Genomic DNA, 27193 nt, shown 5'->3' with positions numbered 1-27193 from the left:
ACACAGATAACAGGGTATGTTCCCTGTCAACAGTGGAACTATGCTACAAATCCATAGCAGAAGATGACCAGAAAATTTCCACATTTTTGGAAATAAAACAATATATTTCCAAATACCCAAGAGTCAGAGAGAAACTCTCAAGGTAAATACAACCATTTTAAACTGAATGATAATAAAAATTCAACCAAAAAAACCCAGAAGAATATCACCAAAATGGTGCTTTGAGGGAAATTGAAGCCTTAAATTATACATTACAACAGAAGGAAGGCTGAAAAAATCAATGTCAAGGCATATATCTAATAAAGAAAAGTCAGCCCTATACCAAGATTACTATCTAAAAAATCACCTGCTTTAACTTCTAATGGAAAAACATGAGTAAATATTTGATGAATCTCTATAAATGACTTGCTTGTCCAGGAATGCGGTCTAAAATTCTATAAAGCGTATCAAAGATAAAATACCACTTTAGATTCTTACTAACACTGGAGCTAATATTGAATTCAAGGCTTTGTGGGGTTAGGCCAGGCAAAGGTAAAATTGTAATGCAACTTAAATTATTTTTAGTGGCTCAAAGTATTTCTTCCTTCCTTTGCCCTTTTTGGGCTTCCCTGGTAGCTCAGATGTTGAAGAATCTGCCTGCAATGCAGGAGACCTGGGTTTGATCCCTGGGTTGGGAAGGTCTCCTGGAGAAGGAAATGGCAACCCACTCCAGTATTCTTGTCTAGGAAATCTCATGGACAGAAGAGCCTGGTGGGCTACAGTTAATGGGGTTGCAAAAAGTTGGAAATATCAATAACCTCAGATATGCAGATGACACCACCCTTATGGCAGAAAGTAAATAAGAACTAAAGAGCCTCTTGATGAAAGTGAAAGAGGAAAGTGAAAAGGTTGGCTTAAAGCTCAACATTCAGAAAACTAAGATCATGGCATCCAGTCCCATCACTCCATGGCAAATAGATGGAGAAACAGTGGAAACAGTGGCTGACTTTATTTTCTTGGGCTCCAAAATCACTGCAGATGATGACTGCAGTCATGAAATAAAAAGATGCTTACTCCTTGGAAGAAAAGTTATGACCAACCTAGACAGCATATTAAAAAGCAGACATTACTTTGTCAACAAAGGTCCATCTAGTCAAGGCTTTGGTTTTTCCAATGGTCACATACGGATGTGAGAGTTGGACTGTAAAGAAAGTTGAGTGCTGAAGAACTGATGCTTTTGAACTGTGGTGTTGGAGAAGACTCTTTAGAGTCCCTTGGATTGCAAGGAGATCCAACCAGTCCATCCTAAAGGAAATCAGTCCTGAATGTTGATTGGAAGTACTGATGTTGAAGCTGAAACTCCAATACTTTGCCCACCTGATGCAAAGAGCTGACTCATTTGAAAAGACCCTGATGCTGGGAAAGACTGAAGGCAGGAGAAGGGGACAACAGAGGATGAGATGGTTGGATGGCATCACCGACTCAATGGACATGAGTTTGAGTAAACTCTGGGAGTTGGTGATGGACAGGGAGGCCTGGCATGCTGCAGTCCATGGGGTCACAAAGAGTTGGACACGACTGAGCGACCGAACTGAACTGAAAAAATTGGACACAACTGAGCAATTAACACTTTCACTTTTGCCCTTTTACCTTCAACCCTAGCTCCAGATATATCCTCCCACTACCTGTCTCATTATCACTAAAGAAAGGACTGATACTTGCTCACAATAAGACATCATAAATATTTATGCTCATAAAAGAACAACTTGCAAAGAGAATACCTAAGAATATTTTTAGAAGAGAAGATTCTGAAGCATTAATAAGTTTTACTTACTATTATTATTATTTTTAGGTGTGGTAAATTACACGTATTTAAAATTTACCATCTTCACCATTTAAAAATATACAGTTTGGTAGTATTAGGTACATTCACATTGCTGTGATACCATCACTACCATCCATTCACACAAGTTGTTCATCTTTCAAAACTGAAATTCTGTGCCTATTAAACAGTAACTCTCCAATCCTCCTTTCCCTCAGGACTGTCAACCACCATTTTATTTTGTCTCTATTAATTTGACTCCTCATACCTCATATAAGTGGAATCATATAGTATTTATCACTTGGTAACTGGTTTATTTCTTTTGGTCTAATACCCTCAAAGTTCATCTGCATTATAACTTGTGTCAGAACTTCTTTCCTTTTTAAGGGTGAATAATGTTATGTTGTGTGTGTCTGTGTACATATATACACAGACACACACAACTATCTGTTGCTGGACACTTAGGCTGCTTTCACATTTTGGATATCATGAATAATGCTGCCAGGAATATGGTGGTGGTGGTTGGACATAGGTATACAAATATCTCTGTGAGACCCTGCTTTCAATTCTTTGGGTATATACCCATAAGCAGAATTGCTGGATGACAATTCTAGGTTAATTTTTTGAGCAACTGTCTTACAGCTTTCCACAGTGGACACATTATTTTATATCCTCACCAACAGTGTACAAGTGTTCCAATTTTTCCACATCCTCTCCAATACTTGTTCTTTCATTTTTTGTTTTTTGAGAGTAGGCATCCTGACAAGTATGAGGTAGTATCTCATTGTGGTTTTGATTTGTATTTCCCTAATGATTAATGACATTGAACATCTTTTCACGGGCTTACTAGCCATTTGTACATCTGTGGAGAAATGTCTATTCAAGTCATATGGCCATTTTTAAATCAGATTGTTTTGTTGTTGAGCTGTGGGAGTTCTTTATGGATTTTCCTTTATCTGTAGCATCTCTCAGAATTCTTCAAATCACATTGAACAGGCAGCCTTCTTCTTTTTCCCCTATTCCCTAAAAATGTTCTTAGTTCATGCCTAATTCAAGATGCTCATCCCAAGGTGAGCATCAGGAGTGAGAGTATCAGGAATGAGACTTCTCAGTTCTGAAAGCATCAAACATGTTAGATATATTATAAATTATTTTAATATATTATGTACATTAATAAATATACCTGTATACACTGTCAAGGAACTTATCTTAACTCAAAAAAAGTTTCTATGAAACATCTTCATTTCTACTACTTAGAGACAGAAAATATTTATTTTTTTCTGATTACAAAAAAGTATGCTGATTATAAAAATCCAAATATTATAGATATAGGTAAATTAAAAAGCAAAGGTCTCCCATAATCATACCTCTAGAAATAACGTTTCAATAATTTAAGCAGGTTAGTACAAGTTCTTCCAGAACACAGGCACATGTGCACACACATATATACAGAATACAATTTGGTTTTTGTTACTTAACAATATATCCTGGACATTCATCCATATCACTATGAAATGTTAATTACCTTTTTAATAGCAGTCAAGAAAGTATCCACATATGTAAACGAAAAGTGAATTTTAAAAAATTCACAAGACAAATAGACTCTAATAAGATCAAAAGCACTTAAGAGTCTATTAAGAACAGAGTGAGGAGGAAATGGAAAGTGGAGCCTCTGATCACACTGTGTCACTCGTACGTACGATCGAAATCTAACAGTGCTGCAGTTGCAGCCCTTCCACATCTGCCTACAGTGAGTGCTTTTACAAAGCTACTCCAGTATTCTTGCCTGGAGAATTCCATGGACAGAGGAGACTAGGGCAGGCTAAAGTCCATGGGGTCACAAAGAGTTGGACAAGACTGAGCAACTATCACTCACTCACTCTGTACCAGAAACAAGGCTGCATCTACAGAAACGCATGATCAGTAAGGCCAGTCATGACACAAACATATAGTGAGAGAACAGAGAGGCTGTCAAGCTTGATGACCAACAAATGAACATGTATAGGAGTTTGCAAGTGCCAGCCTCCATTTAAAGTATAATTCTCTCTTTGTGCCACTGGCAAAAAATATCTTGGTTTATTTCTTTAGTTACACAAAAAAACTAGTCTTTCTTTATGATTAACTTTTAGAAGATGCTCAAAAGAGGCATTTCCTTGGGAATCTCAGCAAAGGACAAAATTAAAGTGAGAGCAGTTCCTCAGTGAAAAATGTTACCACCATGTTCATCTCATGATACAGTCAAATTTTCTTAATTTTCTAACTACTTTTCTCCTCAAGAGTTCTCTATATTTTCCCACCTATACTCCCTTCCTTGCCTACCTCTGAAGTTTCATACCAAATGGACAAACTTACCAAACATCTTAACACCGTTAGAAAATCTGAAAGAATTGAATTAAGCACATGGTTGGTATGGCTTCACCATAAACTTCACATAAGGATTGAGAGACCAAGTGGAAATGAACCCCAAAGTTGAAGGAGCTTTTAATACCTGCCAGGGATTCTTCTAGGCCTTCAATGGCTGCTGCTGTTGCTTCTTTGCCTTTTTAATATCTTGTTCTTTTCCTCCCCCACTGGAATTCAAAACATGGAACTCCAGGGTAGCCTGGGGACAACCGTGGCTGGAAGACTGGTATGGTCTGTACACATTCATCTTTTAATTGATGTCTTCCACCCATTTATTTTCTCTCATATCCAGCTTTTCCCTTATTATTGAACCTTCAGTCCGTGCATCTGTCATGTTCACATCGCGAAGCCCAAGGAAAGCAAGACTTTAACAAGTCATAGGTAATAGGGGAAAAGACTCACAAAGCAACCAGAATACCTACAAATTATGACTAAGGCTAATTTAGTTGACATTACTGCTCATATTTTGCAATGTCAAAAGCTTGACTAGAATTCACCCTTCAGTTCATGGCTTCTATCATATTCCCATGTTATTTGTGCATAAATATCACTGTACAAATTGAAAAAAACTCACAAATTTATATTAATTTTATTCACATTAAAGTTGCTATATTTTGTTTAAGTTAGGAATACTTTCAGCTGCAAGGAACAGAAAAGTCTGACTAAATAGCTTAAACTACTAGGACTGCAAGGAGATCCAACCAGTCCATCCTAAAGGAGATCAGTCCTGGGTGTTCATTGGAAGGACTGATGTTGAAGCTGAAACTCCAATACTTTGGCCACCTCATGCGAAGAGCTGACTCATTGGAAAAGACCCTGATGCTGGGAAAGACTGCGGGCAGGAGAAGGGGACGACAGAGGATGAGATGGCTGGATGGCATCACCGACTTGATGGACATGGGTTTGGGTGGACTCAGGGAGCTGGTGATGGACAGGGAGGCCTGGCGTGCTGCGGTTCATGGGGTCACAAAGAGTCAGACACGACTGAGTGACTGAACTGAACTGAACTGAACTAGGACTTTAATAATGTATGAACAAGAAGTATAGGGAAGGCTACCTCAAAGTTCTTCTGAGAGCTCAGAAACATCACTGAGAACCCAGACTCTTTATCTTTCTGCTCTACCACTTCCGCTTGTTAACTTTCCATTGTCCACCTTGTTATCTCACGACTGCAATTTTGCTGCCACAACTCCATACATCATATTCCACACTTATGAATGAAAGAAAGAAGATATGCAGCCAAACCATTCTTCTGCTTCTGTTCCTTTTATCTGAAGAGCAATTTCCACCCACTCCCACCCGATAGAGGCCCTCTAGAAGATTTCTGGTTATATCACATTGACCAAAACTGAACCACATAGCTAGCTCTAACTATAATGAAAGTTAGAAAAAGGAATATCTACCTTTCAAACCTTTATACTGGCAAGAAAAATAGAGTTGGGTCTGGTTTTTGAAATTTAACCAGTAGCTTATGACACATGTCTATATAATTTATAAAGTGTTAGTTATATTGGTTAATTACAGCTGGGTGCAAGACCTGCAAGAGTCCTGGTTTAGAATAAGTTCCTTTTTCTAGCAGAAAAAAAAAAGGTTGAGAATGCTGATGAAGGAAACATTAATAAAGGGGCTGCGATGAAAGCTACAGCTATGTCAGACACTGGCAATGTTGAATTGTAGACATAACTGAAAGAGTATTTCTAGTCAAACACCATCTAGAATGAAGGGAGAATTGTATTAGTGTATATAACTCATGTCTGAAACTGTCTAGAAGCTTTAAGAATAAGGTAAGTAGAGAACTATCTAGAGTTTTGATTTCTCTTTTAAGGAAATGAATTTTTACAAATAATTTAAAATACATAAGCCAATAAAATCAGCTGAAGAGTTACCATTAATGGACTCCATTATGATGCACCATCTGAGCCACCAGGGAAGCCCAAACTTCGGGGGATGGTGAGGGACAGGGAGGCCTGGCATGCTGCAGTCCATGGGGTCACAAAATGTTGGACACAACTGGGCGACTGAACAACAACATGATGCAACAAGTACTGGGCTAAGGCTTTACATACATACTTACATATAAAGCCTCTGAGCTGCCCTATGAGTGAGTACCTTCACTATTTGCCTATAGTCACAGTGGAAGAAGCTCAACCCAATACTGGACACCATACTTTTAACCATGTCACATTACTGTTACCTTATTTGTTCTCAGTATTTCCCATTCATTTTATGTATTTGTTATTCAATGCATCCAGATTTATAAAGCTTAACTCTTGCTTATATACTTAAATAGTCTTTTCTCTACTTCCTTTTCATAGTGTATCTGATTCACACAAATCCTAAAGTGGCAGAGCTGTTTCAATCATATCACACCTTTCCAAAACCTAGACAAATAATCCAAATGTTCTATAGCTAGCTTGAGAAGCTTAGATAAAAATTACAACTAATCTAGCAAAACAACAACCAAAAAAAGATATCCCAATATACCATACAAACAAAAGTAGAAACAGAACTATGTATCTCTATTAGCCCTGTTTGTTCTGACCCCTCCTCTGTTTCATCTACTCTGAGTGTACCATCTCTAGAGCACAAGGGCCAATATTATTTGTAAGCAAGTCATTGGTTCCTTGAGTTACTGGGGTGGTTCCCTTCCCAGACATAACCCTGTCTGCCCCACACATAGTAACACAAATGTGGGCAATCATACCCAAATCTCCCAATCTCAAACCATCCTTTTTCAGCCTTTTTTAAAATAATTTTTATGATATGTATATATGTTTACATGTATTTTCCTTTATATCTTCATTATTATGCTACCAAAAATGCAGCTCTGGAACATACATAAAATCTTTAAAAATTTTTTTTTAATTGGAGGATACTTGCTTTACAATGTTGTGTTGGTTTCTGCCATACAATGTGAATCAGCCATAATTATACATATATCCCCTCCTTCTTAAGCCTCCCTCCCCTCTCCCATCCCATCCCTCTAGGTTGTCACAGAGCACCAGGCTGAGCTCCCTGTGTTACATAGTAACTTTCCACTAGCTATCTATCTTACACATGATAGTGTAAAGCCTGGTGTGCTACAGTGCATGGGGTCACAGTCAGACACAACTTAATAACTGAACAAGAACAAAGTGTATATATGTCAATGCAAGTTTCTTGATTTGTCCTACCCTCTTCTTCCCCTGTCGCGTCTATAAGTCCATTCTCTTTTCAACATGTTTTCAACAACACAACAAAACATAGACCTTTTTTATCTGTTAAAGAAAAAAACTGTAAACTACATGTTACGTATGAATTTCCTCTTATTCCCCTTTTAACTATGGAGAAGTGAAGTTGTTCAGTCATGCGGGATCACTGCAATCCCACGGTAGCCTACCAGGTTCCTCCGTCTGTGGAATTTTGCAGGGGAGAGTACTGGAGTGGGTTGCCATTTCCTTCTCCAGGGGATCTTCCCGACCCAGGGATCGAACCCGGGGATCGAATCTGGGTCTCCCACACTGCAGGCAGACACTTTATCCTCTGAGCCACCAGAGAAGCCCCCTTTTAACTATTATTAAAACTAAAAGTAGATTAAACTTTCTAGTTTGCTCAAAGGCAGTGTCCTCAAAGGATAGGTCACAGAATGCAAGCTTCTACTGATTATAAAACGTTGAGTTGGAAAAGCAAGATAATTAATCACATGGGAAAAAGATCTTCCTACTTATTTCTCAACCCAGTTTTCCCTAACTCTGGCTTTCTCAGTCCAATAATCCCACTTTCCTTAACTATTTGGAAGACAAAAAAAAAAAAAAAAAGAACCTTATAATAGCAACATCAGCTGACAGAAACAATGATGGGAACATGCATAGCCTCTTCTTCCCTTCAGTAACCCAGCAGGCAACCTGACCTGGTATTTGCCACCCTACTTGTACACACAAATGTTTGCTTGCTAGGTCAACGGTATTTAAACTAAAATATGACAGCTATAAATAAAACAATAAAATAGAGGCCATTTTTAGATTGTGACAAAGCCTAAGTTCATGAACTTCTTTCTTAAAAACTGTCACTGAAGGCAAAGAGAGAGCCTCAAGAGAAAATAACTACACGGCCTGAATGATTCATGTTGAAATCAGAACCACTAGATGAGGACTGTAAGATGCATCAATAGCTTAAAATGGTCTCACGTGAACAATCTGTGCCATTCTCCTTCTCTAGTCCTTGGGGAAAAAAAGTTCTAAAGTCTTTTAATGAGACTGTATTCCATTAATTATTTGAGGCAGTTTTTGTTTCACTGGAATTAATTAACACGACCCTTTTTCTTTAAGCTCCAGCTGCATCTGATGTCACTGCACTGTGATAGTGAAGAATGAAAAGCTAAGGACAACTGGCTACTTAAGGAATTAAATTGACTAAAGTGAAAAGCGTGCAAAGAGGTAGTTCTGGTGCTCTGACTGTGACTTTGTGTCTATATATTGACCACATTCTGAATAAAATCATACTATATAATTTCAGACTTACAAAATCTTAATTGCCACCCAAAAGAAACAATTTGCAAGCTGGAATCATGTGTAGTGGCCCTATTTTACCCATATATATTTTATAATATTTAATTTGGCCTCTACCCGTTCAGACTTATTAAATTTCACCATCCTATAATAGTTACCTTAGAAAATCCTGAAAAATAACCAACAGATATGCAGCCCAAATAAGAATACAGGAGATGTTTAACCTTAAGAAAAACATTATTTTAAGAATCTAGGTTTAATATACAGAATGATATAGATTACAGTGGACTCATAGATTTTTTAAACTGGTACTATGTTCTTCTAAATGACCCCACCTAGTAGGTTTTCATAAACTCAGATGACACACCCCAATCCTTACTCTAACCAGTTAAATTGCACTCTGCATGTTTTGTCCACACCCTTATTAAACATGTGGCTTCCCTGATAGTTCAGTTGGTAAAGAATCTGCCTGCAATGCAAGAGACCCCGGTTCGATCCCTGGGTTGGGAAGATCCGCTGGAGAAGAAATAGGCTACCCACTCCAGTATTCTGGCCTGGAGAATTCCATGGACCTGTATAGCCTATGGGGTCGCAAAGAGTTGGACATGACTGAGTGACTTTCACTTTCACTTTATTAAACACACTATAGTGGGAGCCCTGGCTCCAAAGGACAAACTGGACCTGGAAGACTCTGTTGGGCAATGACCGAGGAGGCAACTTTGCATGGTCCCCAGAGCTTTCCAACTTTCTTGAGTATAAGGCATCGTTCTTGACACTGACTCAGAAAACTATTGGACCCAAAGAGGTACCACTTCTGCCCCAAAGGGACTCATTGTCTTCTGAAGAAGCTGGCCCCTAAGAACCCTTGCCCAGTTTCCCAACATATTTCAGCTGGAAGAAATTATAAGAAAGTATTTGTAAACCAAGGGGGTCTATTTGAAATACATTAACAAAAAGACTCCTTTTCAGACTTTTCAAGATCTCATGTCTCGGAGATTATTTCCCAAGTTACTTAGTAAATGTGATTTGTTTGTTTTTTTAAATAACTGCCTCTGCTATATAACTCTTTTCCCTTTAGCCTAAGTCAACTTTTTATTTCTAAATCCAACATTTTCTGAGCAACCAGGCTGTCCCATCATTCAATATGGATGCAGGAGTTTGGCAAGTTTCAAATGGCGTTTATTAGTCAGGGATAGTCTCCTTGACTAACAAGAATAGGCAGGTACAGAAATGTGTCGACTTCAACACAACTTATCCCACTATATGATTTCCAAAATATTGGAGAAGGAAGAGACCCACTGTCCTCTCAGGTTGGAGCTAACCTATAGCTTCATTCCCCTGGCACTCTGATCAATAACCTTGCTCTATCTAACTCTCTAGTCTGGAGAATTTCCTTCTAGCAGGCTGTTGTGGCTGACATACTTTAATATACCAAATATGTAGTTGTATTTAAGGACTTATTCCTGAGTGCTTTGATATTCCTGCATTTTTTTTTAGTCCTTCTAGCTCTAACTGGATTAATCTTCTTAACATTGATATGATAATCAAGTTTTTGCACCAATATTGTTATTGTAGAAAAGTGGGATGTTCTGTAATTATATTAGATTCATTGACAATTACAATTGGTTTCTTTTTAAAGGAACACACAAAGGCATTTGATTCTCTTTAGTTAAACTGTCAAAAAATTGAACATACTTATCATAGGGGATTGGCTGAATAATATGACTAATTCATGCAACATAATACTTGGAAGCATTAAAAAACACAGTATTTAAGAACATGCATTGGTATTGTTGTTGTTGTTCAGTCTCTCTTTGTGACCCCATGGACTGCAGCACTCCAGGCTTCCCTGTCCTTCACCATCTGCCAGAGCTTGCTCAAACTCATGTCTATTGAGTCAGTGATGCCATCCAACCATCTCGTCCTCTGTTGTCCCCTTCTCCTCCTGCCTTCAATTTTTCCCAGCATTAGGGTCTTTTCTAATAAGTTGGCTCTTCACATCAGGTGGCCAAAATGTTGGAGCTGCAGCTTTAGCATCAGTCCTTCCAATGAATATTCAGGGTTGATTTCCTTTAGGATTGATCTCCAAGGAGATGAAAACAGTATTGGTAGAGAAAAATGTTTAAAACATACTCTTTAGAGAAAAAAAATCTTGCTACAAAATAGTCTACACAAAATAAACCATTTTGCTAAAGAAAATATACACACATAAAAAAAACCACTATACTTACATCAGATATTGAAAGCATCTAAGGATAGTGGGATTACATGCAATTTTTTCTTTTGTATTTCTGAATTTTCAAAGGTTCTGCACTGAACATTCATTATTTTTACAGTTTTTTTTTTTTTAACATAGGATGACATTTTTTTTTAATTGTTTTATTTTATTTATTGGACACACAGCATGTGGGATCTTAGTTCCCCAACCAGGGATCGAACCCATGCTCCCTCCATTGGGAGCTCAGAGTCTTAACCACTGAACCACCAGGGAATCCCTATTTTTACAGTTTTTTTAAGTTATATTTTTTAAAAAGCTCCCATAAAATTTTTTTTAATTAAAATTTAAAAAATTATAAATAATAAGCTCCCAAAGTAATTTTGCAAGTCATTTCTTATGCTATTTCACACCTTTTATTAGTAAAAGTAATGGAACATCTATCACCATAGGAGACTCTCAATTAAGTTTTAATATACGTGAGGCAGTTTTTCCAGTTGCCTTTAAAAATAGCAAAATGATTTACTGGGTCACTACTATGTGCCAGGTCTTCTCACATATTCTATTAAAAGTAAAACATTAAAGATGGCCAGGGGGGAAAAACTGGCTGAAAATATGTCTACAGTAATGTCATCTTACAATTTAAAAAAAACTCATCACCACCACTCAACAAACAGTCCAATTCCATTAACTCTTATTGAGCTTTGCTAGGTGGCAAGAGGGAAACAGGGTGCTTCCCAGCTGGTGTTAGTGGTAAAAAAATCTTCCTGCCAATGCAGGAGACACAAGGGACTCAGGTTCAATCCCTGGGTCGAGAAGATTCCCTGGAGAAGGAAATGGCAACCCACTCCAGTATTCTTGCCTGAAAAATTCCATGGACAGAGGAGCCTGGTGGGCTACAGTCCATGCAGAGTTGGACACGACTGAGCAACTGAGCACACACACATACACACAAGAGGGAAACATGGTGAACAAAGTCCAGAGTCAGGTAAAGCTGGAACACAGCCTCTAGCAGCAAGGTTGCTTCAACTTCTGAGAGAGGGCTTCCATAGACCACCTGCATCAGAATCACTTTCAGCCCATTGGTGAAAAACAGATTCTCGGGACTCTCAAAATCACTGTATCAATTTCTGGAGGCAAGACCCAGAAACTTACATTTTAAAAAGTGTTTCAGATGATTGCTACATATAAGAACCAAGAAAGTCTAAGAACTCCAGTGTTGTAAAACACCAAATCAAGAGATTAGAGCTAGAAAAAGTCTTGAATGTCAGGCTAAGGAATAAGTTCATTCTGATAGTAGGCACTTTGAGGGGGAGGGAGTGGATTGGGGACCAGCCACAGGTCTTGAGCAAGAAAGCAGCATGTTGAGATCTATGGTTTGGGTCAGTACTGCTTGTTACAGCATGAGCTGAAAACAGAACTGGAAGCACTGGAGAACAAGGGACGTTGATTTATAACAACGCATCAAAACTTACCAAGAGAAAAATAAAGTGGATCCCATCCTTGGTGCCAAAAAGAGGAGTGTGGGCTGGGAGAAGGGAAGCTCAGAGTAAGAGTAGAGTAGTTAACTACTGAGTATTAACTACTCAGAGTAAGAGTAGTTAATAGTTGTTGTTGTTTAGTCGCTAAGTCATGTCTGACTCTTTGTGACTCCATGGACTGTAGTCTGCCAGGCTCCTCTGTCCTTGGGATTTCCCAGGCAAAAATACTAGGGTGGGTTGCCATCCTTCTTCAGGGGATCTTCCCAGCCCAGGGATCAAAACTGAGTTGCCTGAATTGCAAGTGGATTCTTTACTGTTGAGCCACCAGGAAAGCCTCATGAAGAGTTACTGATGAATAAGTAAGATGATATGAATGCTAAAATGTTCAATTCCAAAAATATAGGTATGGAGAGGAAGATTTAGAGAAAAATTGCCAATGGTACTTTAATGTTATTTAATTAATGTATTCTTTGAATTGTGGACTTGTTACTAGACCAAGACTTGGTCTAGATGCTGGGTCAAAAAACAGGTGAGAACCACTGAATTCCATGCTTTAAATAGATGAATTGCATTGTATGTGAATTATATCTCAATAAAAATTGTAATCAAAACAAGATATCTCCCTTGTCCTTACGATGCTCAGAGATGTACAAAGGAGACAGACAAGTGCAATGCAGCGTGGTAGGTGTCAGGACACAGGGGCATCTTAGCCAGACCAGGTCTGGGGGAACTAACTCACAAAGAGTAGAGAAAACCAGGCAAGGGGAATGCTCCAAAGCAGCAAGAAAGCACCTGGAGAGCTCCTGACTTCAAGTGAAGACCTGAATGCCCTGAGGGAAACACAAGCCATGAGGCAGTCCCAGGGTGAAGGTAAGTTAGGAAGAGCCCTGTGCATTACAGCCTCACTGCTGGAGGTATGGCCTTCAATTCACCAACACCCGCATCACCTGGAAGTTGTGAGTTGTCGTGGCCCCACCCCCACCCCCACCCCAGATCTTCATCAGAATCTCCACTTGAATAAGACCAAGTGATTCAGATGGACACCAAAGTTTAGGAAACACTACATCAATAAATGTATTCTCAAGACAAAATTCAATGGGGATATCACTGAGGAATTTCAGGACAGAGAGTGATAGGATCAGATATGTGCATTATATAAAGATCACTCTGGTAGCACAATGAAAAACAGATCACAGGAAGTAATACCAAAAATTGCTTAGGACACTATTTGGGGATTCAGGAAAGAAATAATAAGGATGAAAACAGTAAAAAGAATACCAGGAAATGGAAACTGATCAGTTAGAGTAGGATGGGAATTGGGGGGTGGGGGGAGAAACTCAAGATAATTTCTAAGTTTTTGGTTAGAGTTTTGGATTAGATGTTGAAGCTATTCACCACACAAAGAATGCAAATAACAACAATCAGAGTGGCTCAAATTTCTTAAATATGTACCAGGGATTCCTGTAAGTGCTCTGCGTTAACTATCTCATTTAATCCTCAAAACAACAATACGAAGTAGGCATTACTATTATCCCATCCTAAAGATGAGAAAACTAAAACGAAGAAATTAAGTAGCGTACAGTGGCATGAAGAGGGAGGAGATGACACGTTCAATTTTAAATACCTTAGGTTTGAGATGCTTCTAAAGATGGCCATAAGGCAGTTGTCTGTTGTTTATAGGGAGAGCAAGTAGGTCAGAAACAGATTTGGAAGTCATCAGCACAGGGCTGGTCCTGACTCATCAGGAGCAAATCAGGCCACAGTGGGAGGAAGAGAAGGTCAAGGACAGAGCCGAGGAGCCCTGATCTCTACGGGGCAATAAGAGGTAGCTGAGCTTACGAAAAAGACAAAGCAGCATGACAGAATGGAGAATGACAGCTGTAACTGAACAGCAACAATAATAATCGCTAAAGTTTATAAGTGCATTAGTTCAGTTCAGTCACTCAGTCGTCTCTGACTCTTTGTGACCCCATGAACCACAGCACGCCAGGCCTCCCTGTCCATCACCAACTCCCAGAGTTTACTCAAACTCATGTCCATTGAGTCGGTGATGCCATCCAACCATCTCATCCTCTGTCATCCCCTCCTCCTCCTGCCTTCAATCCTTCCAGCATCAGGGTCTTTCAAAATGAGTCAGTTCTTCACATCAGGTGGCCAAAGTACTGGAGTTTCAGCTTCAACATCAGTCCTTCCGATGAATATTCAGGACTGATTTCCTTTAGGATGGACTGGTTGGATCTCCTTGCTGTCCAAGGGACTCTCAAGAGTCTATAAGTGCATAGTATTATGTATTTATGTATATTAAATAATTTCGGTTCAGTTCAGTTCAGTCGCTCAGTCATGTCCGACTCTTTGCGACCCCATGAACCACAGAACTCCAGGCCTCCCTGTCCATCACCAAATCCAGGAGATTACCAAAACTCATGTCCATTGAGTCGGTGATGCCATTAAACCATCTCATCTTCTGTCATCCTCTTCTCCTCCTGCCCTCAATCTTTCCCAGCATCAGGCTCTTTTCCAATGAGTCAGCTCTTCACATCAGGTGGCCAAAGTATTGGAGTTTCAACTTCAACATCAGTCCTTCCAATGAACACTCAGGATTATCTCTTTTAGGATGAACTAGTTTGATCTCCTTGCAGTCCAGGGGGCTCTAAAGAGTCTTCTCCAACACCACAGTTCAAAAGCATCAATTCTTCGGCACTCAGCTTTCTTTATAGTCCAACTCTCAAATCCATACATGACTACTGGAAACATCATAGCCTTGAATAGACGGACCTTTGTTGACAAAGTAATGTCTCTGCTTTTTAATATGCTGTCTAGGCTGATCATAACTTTCCTTTCAAGGAGTAAGCATCTTTAAATTTCATGGCTGCAGTCATGATCTGCAGTGATTTTGGAGCCCAAAAAAGTAAAGTCTCTCACTATTTTCCCATCTATTTGACATGAAGTGATGGGATTGGATGCCATGATCTTAGTTTTCTGAATGTTGAGCTTTAAGCCAACTTTTTCACTCTCTTCTCTCACTTTCATCAAGAGGCTTTTTAGTTCCTCTTCACTTTCTGCCATAAGAGTGGTGTCATCTGCATATCTGAGGTTATTGATATTTCTCCCGGCAATCTTGATTCCAGCTTGTGCGTCTTCCAGCCCAGTGTTTCTCATGATGTATTCTGCATATAAGTTAAATAAGCAGGGTGACAATATACAGCCTTGACGTACTCCTTTTCCTATTTGGAACCAGTCTGTTGTTCCATGTCCAGTTCTAACTGTTGATTCCTGACCTACGCACAGGTTTCTCAAGAGGCAGATCAGGTGGTCTGGTATTCCCATCTGTTTAAGAATTTTCCACAGTTTATTGTGATCCACACAGTCAAAGGCTTTGGCATAGTCAATAAAGCAGAAACAGATGTTTATTTGGAACTCTCGTGCTTGTTCAATGATCCAGTGGATGTTGGCAATTTGATCTCTGGTTCCTCTGCCTTTTCTAAAACCAGCTTGAACATCCAGAAGTTCATAGTTCACGTATTGCTAAAGCCTGGCTTGGAGAATTTTGAGAATTACTTTATTAGCGTGTGAGATGAGTGCAATTGTGCAGTAGTTTGAGCATTCTTTGGCATTGCCTTTCTTTGGAATTGGAATGGAAACTGACTTTTTCCAGTCCTGTGGCCACTGCTGAGTTTTCCAAATTTGCTGGCATATTGAGTGCAGCACTTTCACAGCATCATCTTTTAGGATTTGAAATAACTCAACTGGAATTCCATCACCTCCACTAGCTTTGTTCGTAGTGATGCTTCCTAAGGCCCACTTGACTTCACATTCCAGGATGTCTGGCTCTAGGTGAGTGATCACACCATCGTGATTATCTGGGTCATGATAATTTTTTGTACAGTTCTTCTGTGTATTCTTACCACCTCTTCTTAATATTTTCTGCTTCTGTTAGGTCCATACCATTTCTGTCCATTATTGAGCCCATCTCTGCATGAAATGTTCCCTTGGTGTCTCTAATTTTCTTGAAGAGATCTCTAGTCTTTCCCATCCTATTGTTTTCCTCTATTTCTTTGCATTGATCACTGAGGAAGGCTTTCTTATCTCTCCTTGCTGTTCTTTAGAACTCTACATTCAAATGGGTATATCTTTCCTTTTCTCCTTTGCTTCTCACTTCTCTTCTTTTCATAGCTATTTGTAAGGCCTCCTCAGACAGCCATTTTGCTTTTTTGCATTTCCTTTTCTTGGGGATAGTCTTGATCCCTGACTCCTGTACAATGTCACAAACCTCCATCCATAATTCATCAGGCACTCTGACTATCAGATCTAGTCCCTCGAATATATTTCTCACTTCCATTGTATAATCGTAAGAGATTTGATTTAGGTCATACCAGAATGGTCTAGTGGTTTTCCCTACTTTTTTCAATGTAAGTCTGAATTTGGCAATCAGGAGTTCATGATCTGAGCCACAGTCAGCTCCTGCTCTTGTTTTTGCTGACTCTATAGAGCTTCTCCATCTCATGAAGTAGGTATTGTTATCCCCATTATAAAAATGATGAAATTGAGGCACAGAAATGTTAAGTGGCTTAGTTAAGGTCACAAAGATAGTGAATAATGATTCCAAGATTCAAACCAGAATTCAAGTGTAGAGTCCATGCCTTGACAGCTACGGTGCACTGCCTGAGTTTCAGGTACTGGAAGAGGTGGAAGCCAAGGAAGGAACAGTTGTAACAAAGTCCTCTGAACAGTCTGGTCCATAGTAAGGCCTCAGTAAATATTATACTGCCATGGAATCATGCATTTATGCAAGTCACAGTTTTTAGAAGAAAGCAAATGAAAACTGCTCCTCCTAAGTCGCTTCAGTCGTGTCCAACTCTGTGCGACCCCATAGACGGTAGCCCACCAGGCTCCCCCGTCCCTGGGATTCTCCAGGCAAGAACACTGGAGTGGGTTGCCATTTCCTTCTCCAATGCATGAAAGTGAAAAGTGAAAGTGAAGTCGCTCAGTCGTGTACGACTCTTCGAGACCCCATGGACTGCAGCCTACCAGGCTCCTCCGTCCATGGGATTTTCCAGGCAAGAGTACTGGAGTGGGCTGCCATTGCCTTCTCTGAAATGAAAACTAAATAAGGTAAATTTCTAAGTTTTAGTGGAGGAAGAAGAGCAAAGAACTTCCAAGGATGCTAAGGCTTCAACTCAAGTTTCCTATGTCTTCAATACCTAAGTTTCCAACCACATTTGTGGCTACCAGTCCTTAAAGTGGGCTGCTATACCAAGCAATGCCGGCAGGCCTCACAAACCTTGAAACACCTTCTAAGTATGAAGATTCCATTTTACAGTGATGTCCTTATCACTGGTGTGTTTTGTTCCATCCTAATGGCTTTAAAATAGGTTTGTGCTCAGTTGCTCAGTGATGTCCAACCTCTTGCAACCCCATAGACTGTGGCCCTCCAGGCTTCTCTGTTCATGGAATTTTCCAGGCAAGAATACTAGAGTGGGTTGCCATTCCCTACTCCAGGGAATCTTCCCAACTGAGAGATCAAACCCGCATCTCTTGTGTCTCCTGCACTGGCAGGTAGATTCTTTACCACTGAGCCACCTGGGAAGCCCAGGTAGTTGTGCGGAAGGTCTCTCAGGTTCGTAACGGCACACTGAAGAAAAACTCATCCTCTGACCACTCCAGACAAATAGTAGTTTGCTCTAATTAGAAGGATATGTTGTTTACAATGAAATAACATATATTCAGGTAATTTTCAAGTTACAGTGTGATTGTTTATACTTTAAGACAGTAGCTTCATGAGGTTTGTTTTTTTCTCTTTTTAAAAATATTTCTAATTCTATTATTCTTTCTTACCCAGATTTACCCAAGATCAAGGAGAAACAGTGAATAAGAACAACAATAAGGAAAATTGTCAGAAAAAGTAAATAGTTCAGATTTCCAAAAGGATTAGTTTTTTTCAATAAACTTATATATTCTACCCGAAGAGGGTTTTTCCAAACAGAATAATGGTACTGGATGACAGAAGGCATCTCACAGAAATGGGACATCTGGTCATCCTAGCCCTGAAGCAACATACATAACAAGTGCTATTTTTAAAATGAAATAAATATGAATATCCTACCCTGAAAAATTGTAAATGCCAACCCTCGCCAGAGAAATGTAGAGTCTGCAATTGACTAAAGCTTACTAATCCAAGCAAAGATTTATGTACAACAAATGTTCATCATAATACATTTCTTTTTACAGTGAAAATTGGTGGTAGTGTTTAGTCACTAAGTCATGTCAGACTCTTTTCGACCCATGGATTGTAGTCTGCCAGGTTCCTTGATCCATGGGATTTCTCAGGTAAGAATATGGGAGTGGATGGCATTTTCTCCTCTGGGGAATCTTTCCAATCCAGGGATTGAACTCATGTCTCCTACATTGGCAGGTGGGTTCTTTACCAACAAAGCCACCAGAGAAGCCCACAGTGAAAATAAATTATGGTAAATAATTTATGGTACACCTGGGTGATGGAATACTATGCAGCCATGAAAAACATTGTAAGTGAATATTTTATAGGTTAAAAGTGGTTAAAAGTCCAAGCTCCCAATGTAGGGGACATGGGTTCAATCCCTAGTTAGGGAACTAAGATTCTACAGGCTGCACAGCACAGTCTAAAAATTTTTGCTTTAAGTTTTTGAATAAAGAAATATTTAGAATATAAAAATTATCTCAATATATATTAAGCTTAAAATCATAAAAATACCATTATAAATAGATAAGAGACTTAAGGAAGTAAATTAATGGTTGAAAATAATAATCTTTGGATGGTATAATTAGTTTTTACTAAATTTTCCTTTATGCTTTTCTATATTCTCTGAATTATCTATAATATAACATTCCTATAAGCAGAAGAGGTATTACTAAAAAGTCAATTTTTAAAAGTTTTTCCAATTAATCTCCATTTTTATTTTTAACTCTTTCCCACTTTTCCTACCCTAATCTAAGTCTTAAGATCTAGGGCAGTGGTTCTCAAGCAGGGGCAGGGGAGCAGGGATTGCTCCCTGGGGAACATTAGGCAATGTCTATAGACAACATGGATCGGTTGTCACAACTGTGGGTGGGGGATGCTACTGAATCTAGCAGATAAAGGTTAGAGATGCCACTAAATATCCTACAACACATAGGACATATCCCCAGAAAACAGAATAGTGTAGAAGCTGAAAAATCTTTGTTAGAATGAAAAAAATGAGTATAAACAGGAAGGCTGGGTTAAGATACAATATTAGCTCTAGTGGGTTTAACTTCCCATCTCCAAAATAAGATTTTAATGAATGTGCATTATAAATTGATGAAAGTTTAATCCAGGTTTTGACCCAATTTTATTATTATTAAGATGTACTTTTCCTAATTTTATGGAAAATACCTCCAGTAGTTCTACTTCCAACCTGAGCATGATGCTTAGCAAACTAGAAGATATTTTTCAGCTTGAGCATAGAGAGATCAAACTTGTTTAAAAGTTGTTTTAAGTACTGCTATAAAAAAATTTTAAAGTGACAGTGTATCCTTAAAGAAATAGCTGATTATCTTATTGTAATCACTCCAGTATGGTAAGATGAAAAATTAGGTTCCAACTAGTCTAGTCTAATTTAAAATTAGTCTAACACAATAGTGTTTGTTTAAAACACACATATGCAGAAAATGATTTATATAAACTCACACAAAATTACTTTAAGATTGAATAAAAGATAATTTTTAAATCATCTACCTCTAATAAGCTTTTTTTAAAAAAATTGAAGTATAGTTGATTTACAATATTATGTTAGCTTCAGGAGTACAGCAAAGTGATTCAATTTTATATTTTTTTCCAGATTATTTTTCACCATAGGTTGTTATAAGATACTGAATATAGTTTCCATGCTATGTAATAAATTCTTGCTACTTACCTATTTTATATATAGTAGTATTTATCTGTTAATCTCATACTCCTAATTATCCCCCTTCATATGCTTTATCAACATTTGCTCTTATGGATTCTCCAAGGCTTTTCTTTTAATTAGAAGTTATTCTCTAGGGGAAAAATAGCCAATATCCTCCCAGTCAAAAACCCTCCCATTCATCTGCTCAAAAATCAGAACAGGAGGCAGAACTCAGGCACTTTGGCACTTTCGGTGACTGATTCATAGTGGATATTGTTTTGTGTCTCTAGCACCATTCCTTCGGATGGGGAACAGCTTTCAGTAACCCCACAAGGTCTGAGTAGGACTATCAATCACAATGTCCCATCCTCCCTCTGGCCTCTGAGATGAGCAAGACGAGGCTGCTCACTGCCTTCCTCCCCCATCACCTCCCCAGCACAGTGTCAGGAGAGGGCACATGACCGCAAGCAAGGTCAATCAGAAATCCTCCACCAGGCTCTCTTCTTCCAGGCCCAGAGCTAGACCATGTGGTTGGCGGGTGCCACTTACCACTTTTTTTCATCTAGAAAAGAGCTGTCCTGAGGATGAAACCAATGTCAAATAGCAGTCTGACATGAAAGCCAGTGACAGAGAATCCCAGAGACCATGCTGAGTCTTGAATCTAGCCATGCCTGGGCTTTTAGGACATCTAAGCAAATAAAATCTTTTTTGGCTTTGAGTTGGGTTTCCATCACTTCCAACTAAACAGTTCTGGCTAATAAACTGTCAAAAAGTCTATGTGTCAGAACTATGATCCATGAATTAACCAGACCCTTTCTGTTATCTACCCATCTTAGCTGATATCATAACCTGAGACAATGTGTTTCATATGTCTAAAACAATGGTTAGATTAGAAATTCATTTTAAATGACTGTTTATTTCAAGCTCTAACAAGTATCCTTACTAAACTGGGATTTGATGTTATAAACTTCTAATTCACCGTTTTCTCAGTTTACCTTCTTCATCTTTTTGAGGAGTCTGTCTTTTTATTCTGTCAAGCCTCTGCACTTCCCTGATCATTTTATTTCTCCCATTTTGAAGTTCCTTCAGAATATATTTATCTAGTTAAAACCCCAACCATAGACACAGGATTCCTGGCCAAGACAATGCATGTTTTTTATTGAGTGAATAGAGAGGCAAAACTTGTCTTTTTTAAAGTCCCATCTCCCTCCAGTCAAGCCCTGTGCTCACATTTATGAACACTTAGGAGTGGATGATGCACTTCTCCCTTGATTTCAATCAAGTTTGCAGCTATTATTTTGAAATTAAAGCGTAATCACATCATCCCTAAGTTCTACAATTGGCAAAAGGCCTCTGTGGAGACATTTAATGCAAATGGAAGCTGGTTAAAGAGATTTTCAACTGAAAACGGCTTTAAAGAGAAGTGGAGGCTGTCTAAGGTGTGAAGAAGCCAGGGATAGGTTTCTGTAAAGGTTAAAAATCTCTATCAGTACAAACCCAGACAGGCATTACAACCAAGGGCAAGAGAATTGTTAAAGGGCAGAATTGACTAAAGGGCATTTTAGCACACTAATGACCTAAGGAAACAAGGCATCAAAGGCAAACACCATTAGTAAAGGTGAGGAATGAAAGAAAGATTAAATAAACCACCTAAATTCCTTTCCATCTACTCCCATCTCCCACTGTCGATGAAGTGTGGGTCTCTATATTGTTATCAATACCAGCTGGGCTCCAAGGTGGAAATATAACATACATTTTTGAAAAAACAAAAACAAAAAACTCTTTCCTCTGCCCCTGCAGGTAAGCCAACACCAGTAAATGCTTTGAATTAGCAGGGGAAGAGAAGAACTCAAGAACCAAAGAACTTTTGAGAGTGATAGAAATGTTCTGTATCTTGTTTGTGATGGTGGGTACGTGACAGATATTTATCAAAACTCAAACTGTGCACTTAAAATGAATTTTATTACATGTAAATTATACATAAATAAAGTTGATTAGAGAAAGACAGAGACACAGAGGTAGGAGCCAGAGGGAAGGAAGAAGACAATCTCCCAGGTAGACAAATGGAGAAAGTCTGGGAAAACCACTGTGGGACAGGACAGGCCCGTCAGGGTGGAGTAGGGCTGCCCGCTTGGTATTTCACCTAGGGTCAGGTCTTATTCCACAGATAGCCAGGATTTTATACTGCTGATGGTACCTCACACTTTGTTAAGAACTACCTAAAGTGGGGACAAACAGCCGATCCATCCTCCGGTGGGCCATGTGCCTCTAGATTCTCCTGATGAATTTTCCCTCCTCTTCCACACTCTCAATAGGAATCTTATCCCCCTCCACCCCACCCAACCTTTTGGAAGCTGAAGTTAAATCCCTGGAACCCCATTCAGATCACCCTAATGCCCCCCTACTTCAAAAAGAACCAGGAAGATATAAACTATTTATCTGGCAGTAGCAACTCTCATTAAAATTGTAACTTTTTGGTAACCTTTTAGCCACTAGGCAATACATCAAACTGTCACACTTCAAGAAACAGTAACAAATTTCAAGAGGAAATCAAGACTATTCTGCTTTGCTCAAGCAGTCTAAAGGAGTATTTCTGAGTAGCTTACAAGTTTCACAGTCAGCAAAACTTCATGATTCAATGAGAATTAACTTCCAGTTTCTAAAGCTAGAGCCACTGGTGTTAACTTACACTATTCCCTCTCCTTCCCACCTTGAATCTGCTTCATCACAGAGAGCTCTCACACCTTCTGCCTGTACCTCAGTCTAGCAGATGTCCATCACTTTCCATCCTGTTTCCTACAACAGTTTCCTTGGTCTCCCTGATGCCCAGCTCTCCTCTCTATTACTCACCCTGTTCAACATGCCTGAAAATGTGCTTACTTGTTTAACCATTTCTTTATTCTCTGTTTCTGTCCTACAAGTAGACTAATCATCCCAAACCATTATTTTATGTTTCTCTCCTGTTAAAATATTCTTTCATGCATCTAACAAATACTTAATGAGCACCTAGTATGTGGAAGCATTGTGCTAGGCTCTATAGGAGGTAAACAAACCCAATCAGCATCTCAGGGGGTTAACAGTATTGTGAGAGTGGCTTACATACACACAAATAACTATAATAAGATAAAATGTGTACAAGTCAGGCCATTGAGACAAAACTGTCAGCTGGATGTCAAACAAAATTAGAATTGGTAAAGAAGAAGGAGAATTGGACAAAGAAAAGGCTACAGAGGTTTCCAACAATTAACAGGCCAAAGAACATCAGGAAGAAATACAGACAGAAGGAGCCTGACAGGAGACTGCAGAAAAGCGAATGTACTTGCCAAAGCCCCAAATCAGGGCACATTATCAGTGATTTCTGTTCTGCTTTAAGATGTTGGAAGCAGTCTGAGATTTGCAATTTCAACACCAAAATATTAGAATTTCCAGGATTGATGCCTTAAAGGGACAATGGCATAGAACATGAAATTGGAACTATTCCAGAAAACATCTAGTCCGTGTGGCTTCGGTAGATATGAAGAAATGTAATGGGAAAGGAAGATTATGGATATACAATCTATTGGCCTAACAGGTGTTTCACCTAAGGAAGTTTACTCAACTTCTCAAGTTAGGGGTTTAGATAGCTTTTGTACTGTTAGAAAATTCAGCATCCTGACAAACTATGGGACTCCTAATTAAACTTCAGGTAATCCTGGCCACTCTACAGCATTTATGTGCTGCCTGTAGACTCTGGGAACCTCATGAGAGGAGGACTGGGATGCCATTTTATTGCTGTTGGTGATCCATTCAGGTCTAATTAATAAACCCTGTTCCACAAATGCTGAATCCTTTGAAGTTGCTGAAAGTAGTTACAGGTGATGTCATGATTCAGATATCCACTGGCAAGTCATGACTAGCAAATATTTTCAAAACCAGATATAATAAGATGTCACAGCCAACTGTAATTCTTTCAGGAACGAGTCAGGTGGATCTAAAAACAAATCAACACACAACTGTGTGATTATACTAAATCCTTGAGCTGTACATTTTAAATTGGTGGATTGTATGGTGTGTGAATTCTGTCTCAATAAAGCTGTTATTTTAACCAACAACAAACATGTTTTAACCAAAATGTTAGTTTCCAGAAATGCTGTATCCTAGGAACCAGGCTACTGCCTTGAAAATGTTTATACTGCTGGAAAAATTTACAAAAAGGAAGCCCTGCTAAATTGCTGTGACAAAACTATTATCAATTTAGCTAAAAAGAATAAACTGAATGATCTTTTGTCTTTCACTGTAATAGGAGCTGATTTGTATCACACATCTAAATCTGCCTTTAAGCTCTGAATGACATTTTTTAAAAGGACACTTTTCAAATTTAACTGCTTTATGTTGAATATCATACTTATGGCATGTTACTATTACATCTTTCTTTGTAGACTACCCCAGAACTTCCTTCCCTATAATCCTCTGCAAGGGATTGTGTTTATTCACTGATATTACTTCTAATGATCTCCCTCTTCCTCTAATAATCACTACCCAAGCCTTTATCTCTAGAATCATTCCAACCTTCTCATGTCCCAACCTGTTCCCTAACTTCTACAAATAAATATCATACCAGCTGTCTGCCTGCTGCTGAGGCAACAGCAGGTTATTTATGCCCTTGGAGCTTCAAATTGGGCCAAAAATAAAAGAAGCAGGCTGTGAGCCCTTTGAGGAAAAGGACTGTGTCTTGTTCATGTGAGAACCCCTAAACATTCTGCAGGGTACCTGGCGTTCAGGAGGAGCTCAATAAATAGTTCTGCCTGCCATCAAGCTAAGGTCCACTCACAAAAAGAATAAGCCAACAAGCCAAGTGGCCAGATTATTCTTAGATACAAACGTATTTAGGAGAAGGCAATTAAGCTCAACTTCCTTATTGATGCCTAAACCAGTTTGTCTTTACAATGACTAGAGGGTGAATTTTAAAACAGATTGTGATGATGTTATGACCAAAGCCCCAAAACTTAAAATTTTAAAAATCCCAGGACCTTTAAAACTTTTTTCTTGCCAATTATTTGGGGGTGTGGGGGGTGGTTGGGAAGACAGATCCAAAATCCAAGAGAAACGTATTATCCAACCAGTCTTGTTAAGCAGGCTACAAATAGGCAGGCAGCTGAAGGATGGACTCCTCAGGCGGTGAAGAATGGGGTCTATACAAAGTAACTGAGGAATATTTATAGACCCTATCTCTTCTTGTGAAAATGACTGATATTTCTTAGCACTTACCTCTAAGAAATGAGTTAATATGTATAAAGCACTTTAAAACAGTACCTGGGACATAGTTAGGTTTATATAAGTGTTTCTTAATGAAGTAAATTCAGATCAATTTCCAATTGCATTCAATCATGTTAGAATCCACAATGCCTTAAGAATGACCAGGTTTAGAGAGAAGTTTCAATTGTGTAGTTTTCAAATCTGCAGCTGGAAACAAAGAGATCCCAGGAAATGTTTCATGCAAACTCATTTCATGCTTGAAGAAATGTATCTTACACTTGTAAAGAAATTCACAGGTTACAAAAAGCAATCCCATCTATTATTAAGTTTGATCCTCACAACAGCCTTGTAAGAGAGGCAGGGCAGGTAAAATTAACTCTATTTACAGATGAGTAAACTGAAGTACAGAGAGATTAAGTAATTTGCCCAAGGTCACACAGTAAGTGAAAAGGCCCAGACTAGAATCAAGGTCTCTGGATGGGGTGTCCAGACCTCTTCCTTCTATAATATGCTGCAACTTGGGCTTACTTGGGTCCTATTTGGAAGCAATGATTCTGGGACCATAAATGTAGACTTGAAATGCAAGACACAAATGCAAACTTGAGTAGTTAAGGCAATTCTGTTAACTGGCATTAGAGGTAATCAATAGCTGGTAAAACACTGACCTACACAGGAGTGGTAGTATAAAATGCCATGACTACACACAGTCACAAAGGGCACCACACACTGTCTTGACGGGTCAGTTCTCCAAAATATGCCATTCAGAGATCAGCAGCGCCAGAGAATATTGGCGTCAGTATAAGAAAGGAAAGGCTGCCACTTCCCTTGAACTAAACCCAGAAGGAGAAGGCTCGCCCCAGCTGCTGGTGAAGACATGGAGCCTAACAAGGCACTGAGGGATTACACGCAGATTGCAAATTCCCAACGACAAATGAGTAGCCACCATCCCAGTGAAATCAGCTTGCATTTATTCGTATCTTCCCCAGGGACTCTCCACCCCAGAGTAAGCAATCTGAAACCCGGCAACTAAAGGTGAAAATCGACTAGCGACCGTTTGCAGGATTCCAAATCGCAGAGAAAGGTTGGCTGGCGGTAGAAGTGGCACCGCATACCAACACAAGGCGTTATTTTAATCGCGTGTCCCTAAGGGAGAGACCGACCAGATCTAGCATCTACCAGATTTACCAGATCTAGCATCTCCCACCAGCCAGGATTTTTCCTAAAGCAAGACTGAGAGCTGAGCAATCCTTACCCAGGCCCGCCCTACTAAATCCACAGGGGCCCTCTTTCCACTTAGAGACCCACGCTGCTCCCGGCCCAGAAGCGTGGCAGGGACCACAGAGGCACCCCGAGGCAGGCCTGCCCCCGCCGCCTTAACCATCAACGCCGGAACGAGCAAGGCGCCCCTGCGGGCGACCCACGGGCAGGGACCGGGATTTTGAAAGGCTCGGAAAGGGGGTGGTGCCGGCGGAGCCGCACCGGGCCCCCGCGCCCCGGCCCCTCCCTGGCCTGACAGCCGACGGCGGCGGGTCGCGCGGCCCCCTCCCCACGGCGCGGCTCGCGGGGCGCCTTACCTTTGTGTAGAGCTCAGACGCGGCCATGGCGGGCCCCGCGGCGCCGACGCCCCCCGCCTGTGCGGAGGCCGCACCTCGCCTGGGCGGCCGCCCGCGCCGAGTAGGAAGCGCCCT

The 27193-nt window shown here is 39.7% G+C and overlaps 1 protein-coding gene across 6 annotated transcripts in view; it reads right to left on the bottom strand.

Annotated features, from left to right (window-relative positions):
• MYO5A (myosin VA) overlaps window positions 1-27183 on the bottom strand; it is a 212025-nt gene extending 184842 nt beyond the window's left edge. For all 6 annotated transcript variants that reach the window (XR_014059930.1, XR_014059931.1, XM_081511474.1 and 3 more), the window contains exon 1: window positions 27080-27183. Coding sequence is in view for 3 of the 6 variants with exons in the window: in XM_081511474.1 (XP_081367600.1) it covers window positions 27080-27106 (27 nt within the window). In the remaining 3 variants the exon portion in view is untranslated. The remainder of the gene's footprint in view (window positions 1-27079) is intronic.
• Window positions 27184-27193: the final 10 nt, after the last annotated feature.

This window comes from Giraffa tippelskirchi, chromosome 7 (genome assembly GCF_054371585.1).
Source record: "Giraffa tippelskirchi isolate mGirTip1 chromosome 7, T2T-mGirTip1v1.2.pri, whole genome shotgun sequence".
Lineage (NCBI taxonomy): Eukaryota > Metazoa > Chordata > Mammalia > Artiodactyla > Giraffidae > Giraffa > Giraffa tippelskirchi.
The sequence above is the reverse complement of the archived record's forward strand: the minus strand, read 5'-3'. Positions and strand labels throughout refer to the sequence as shown.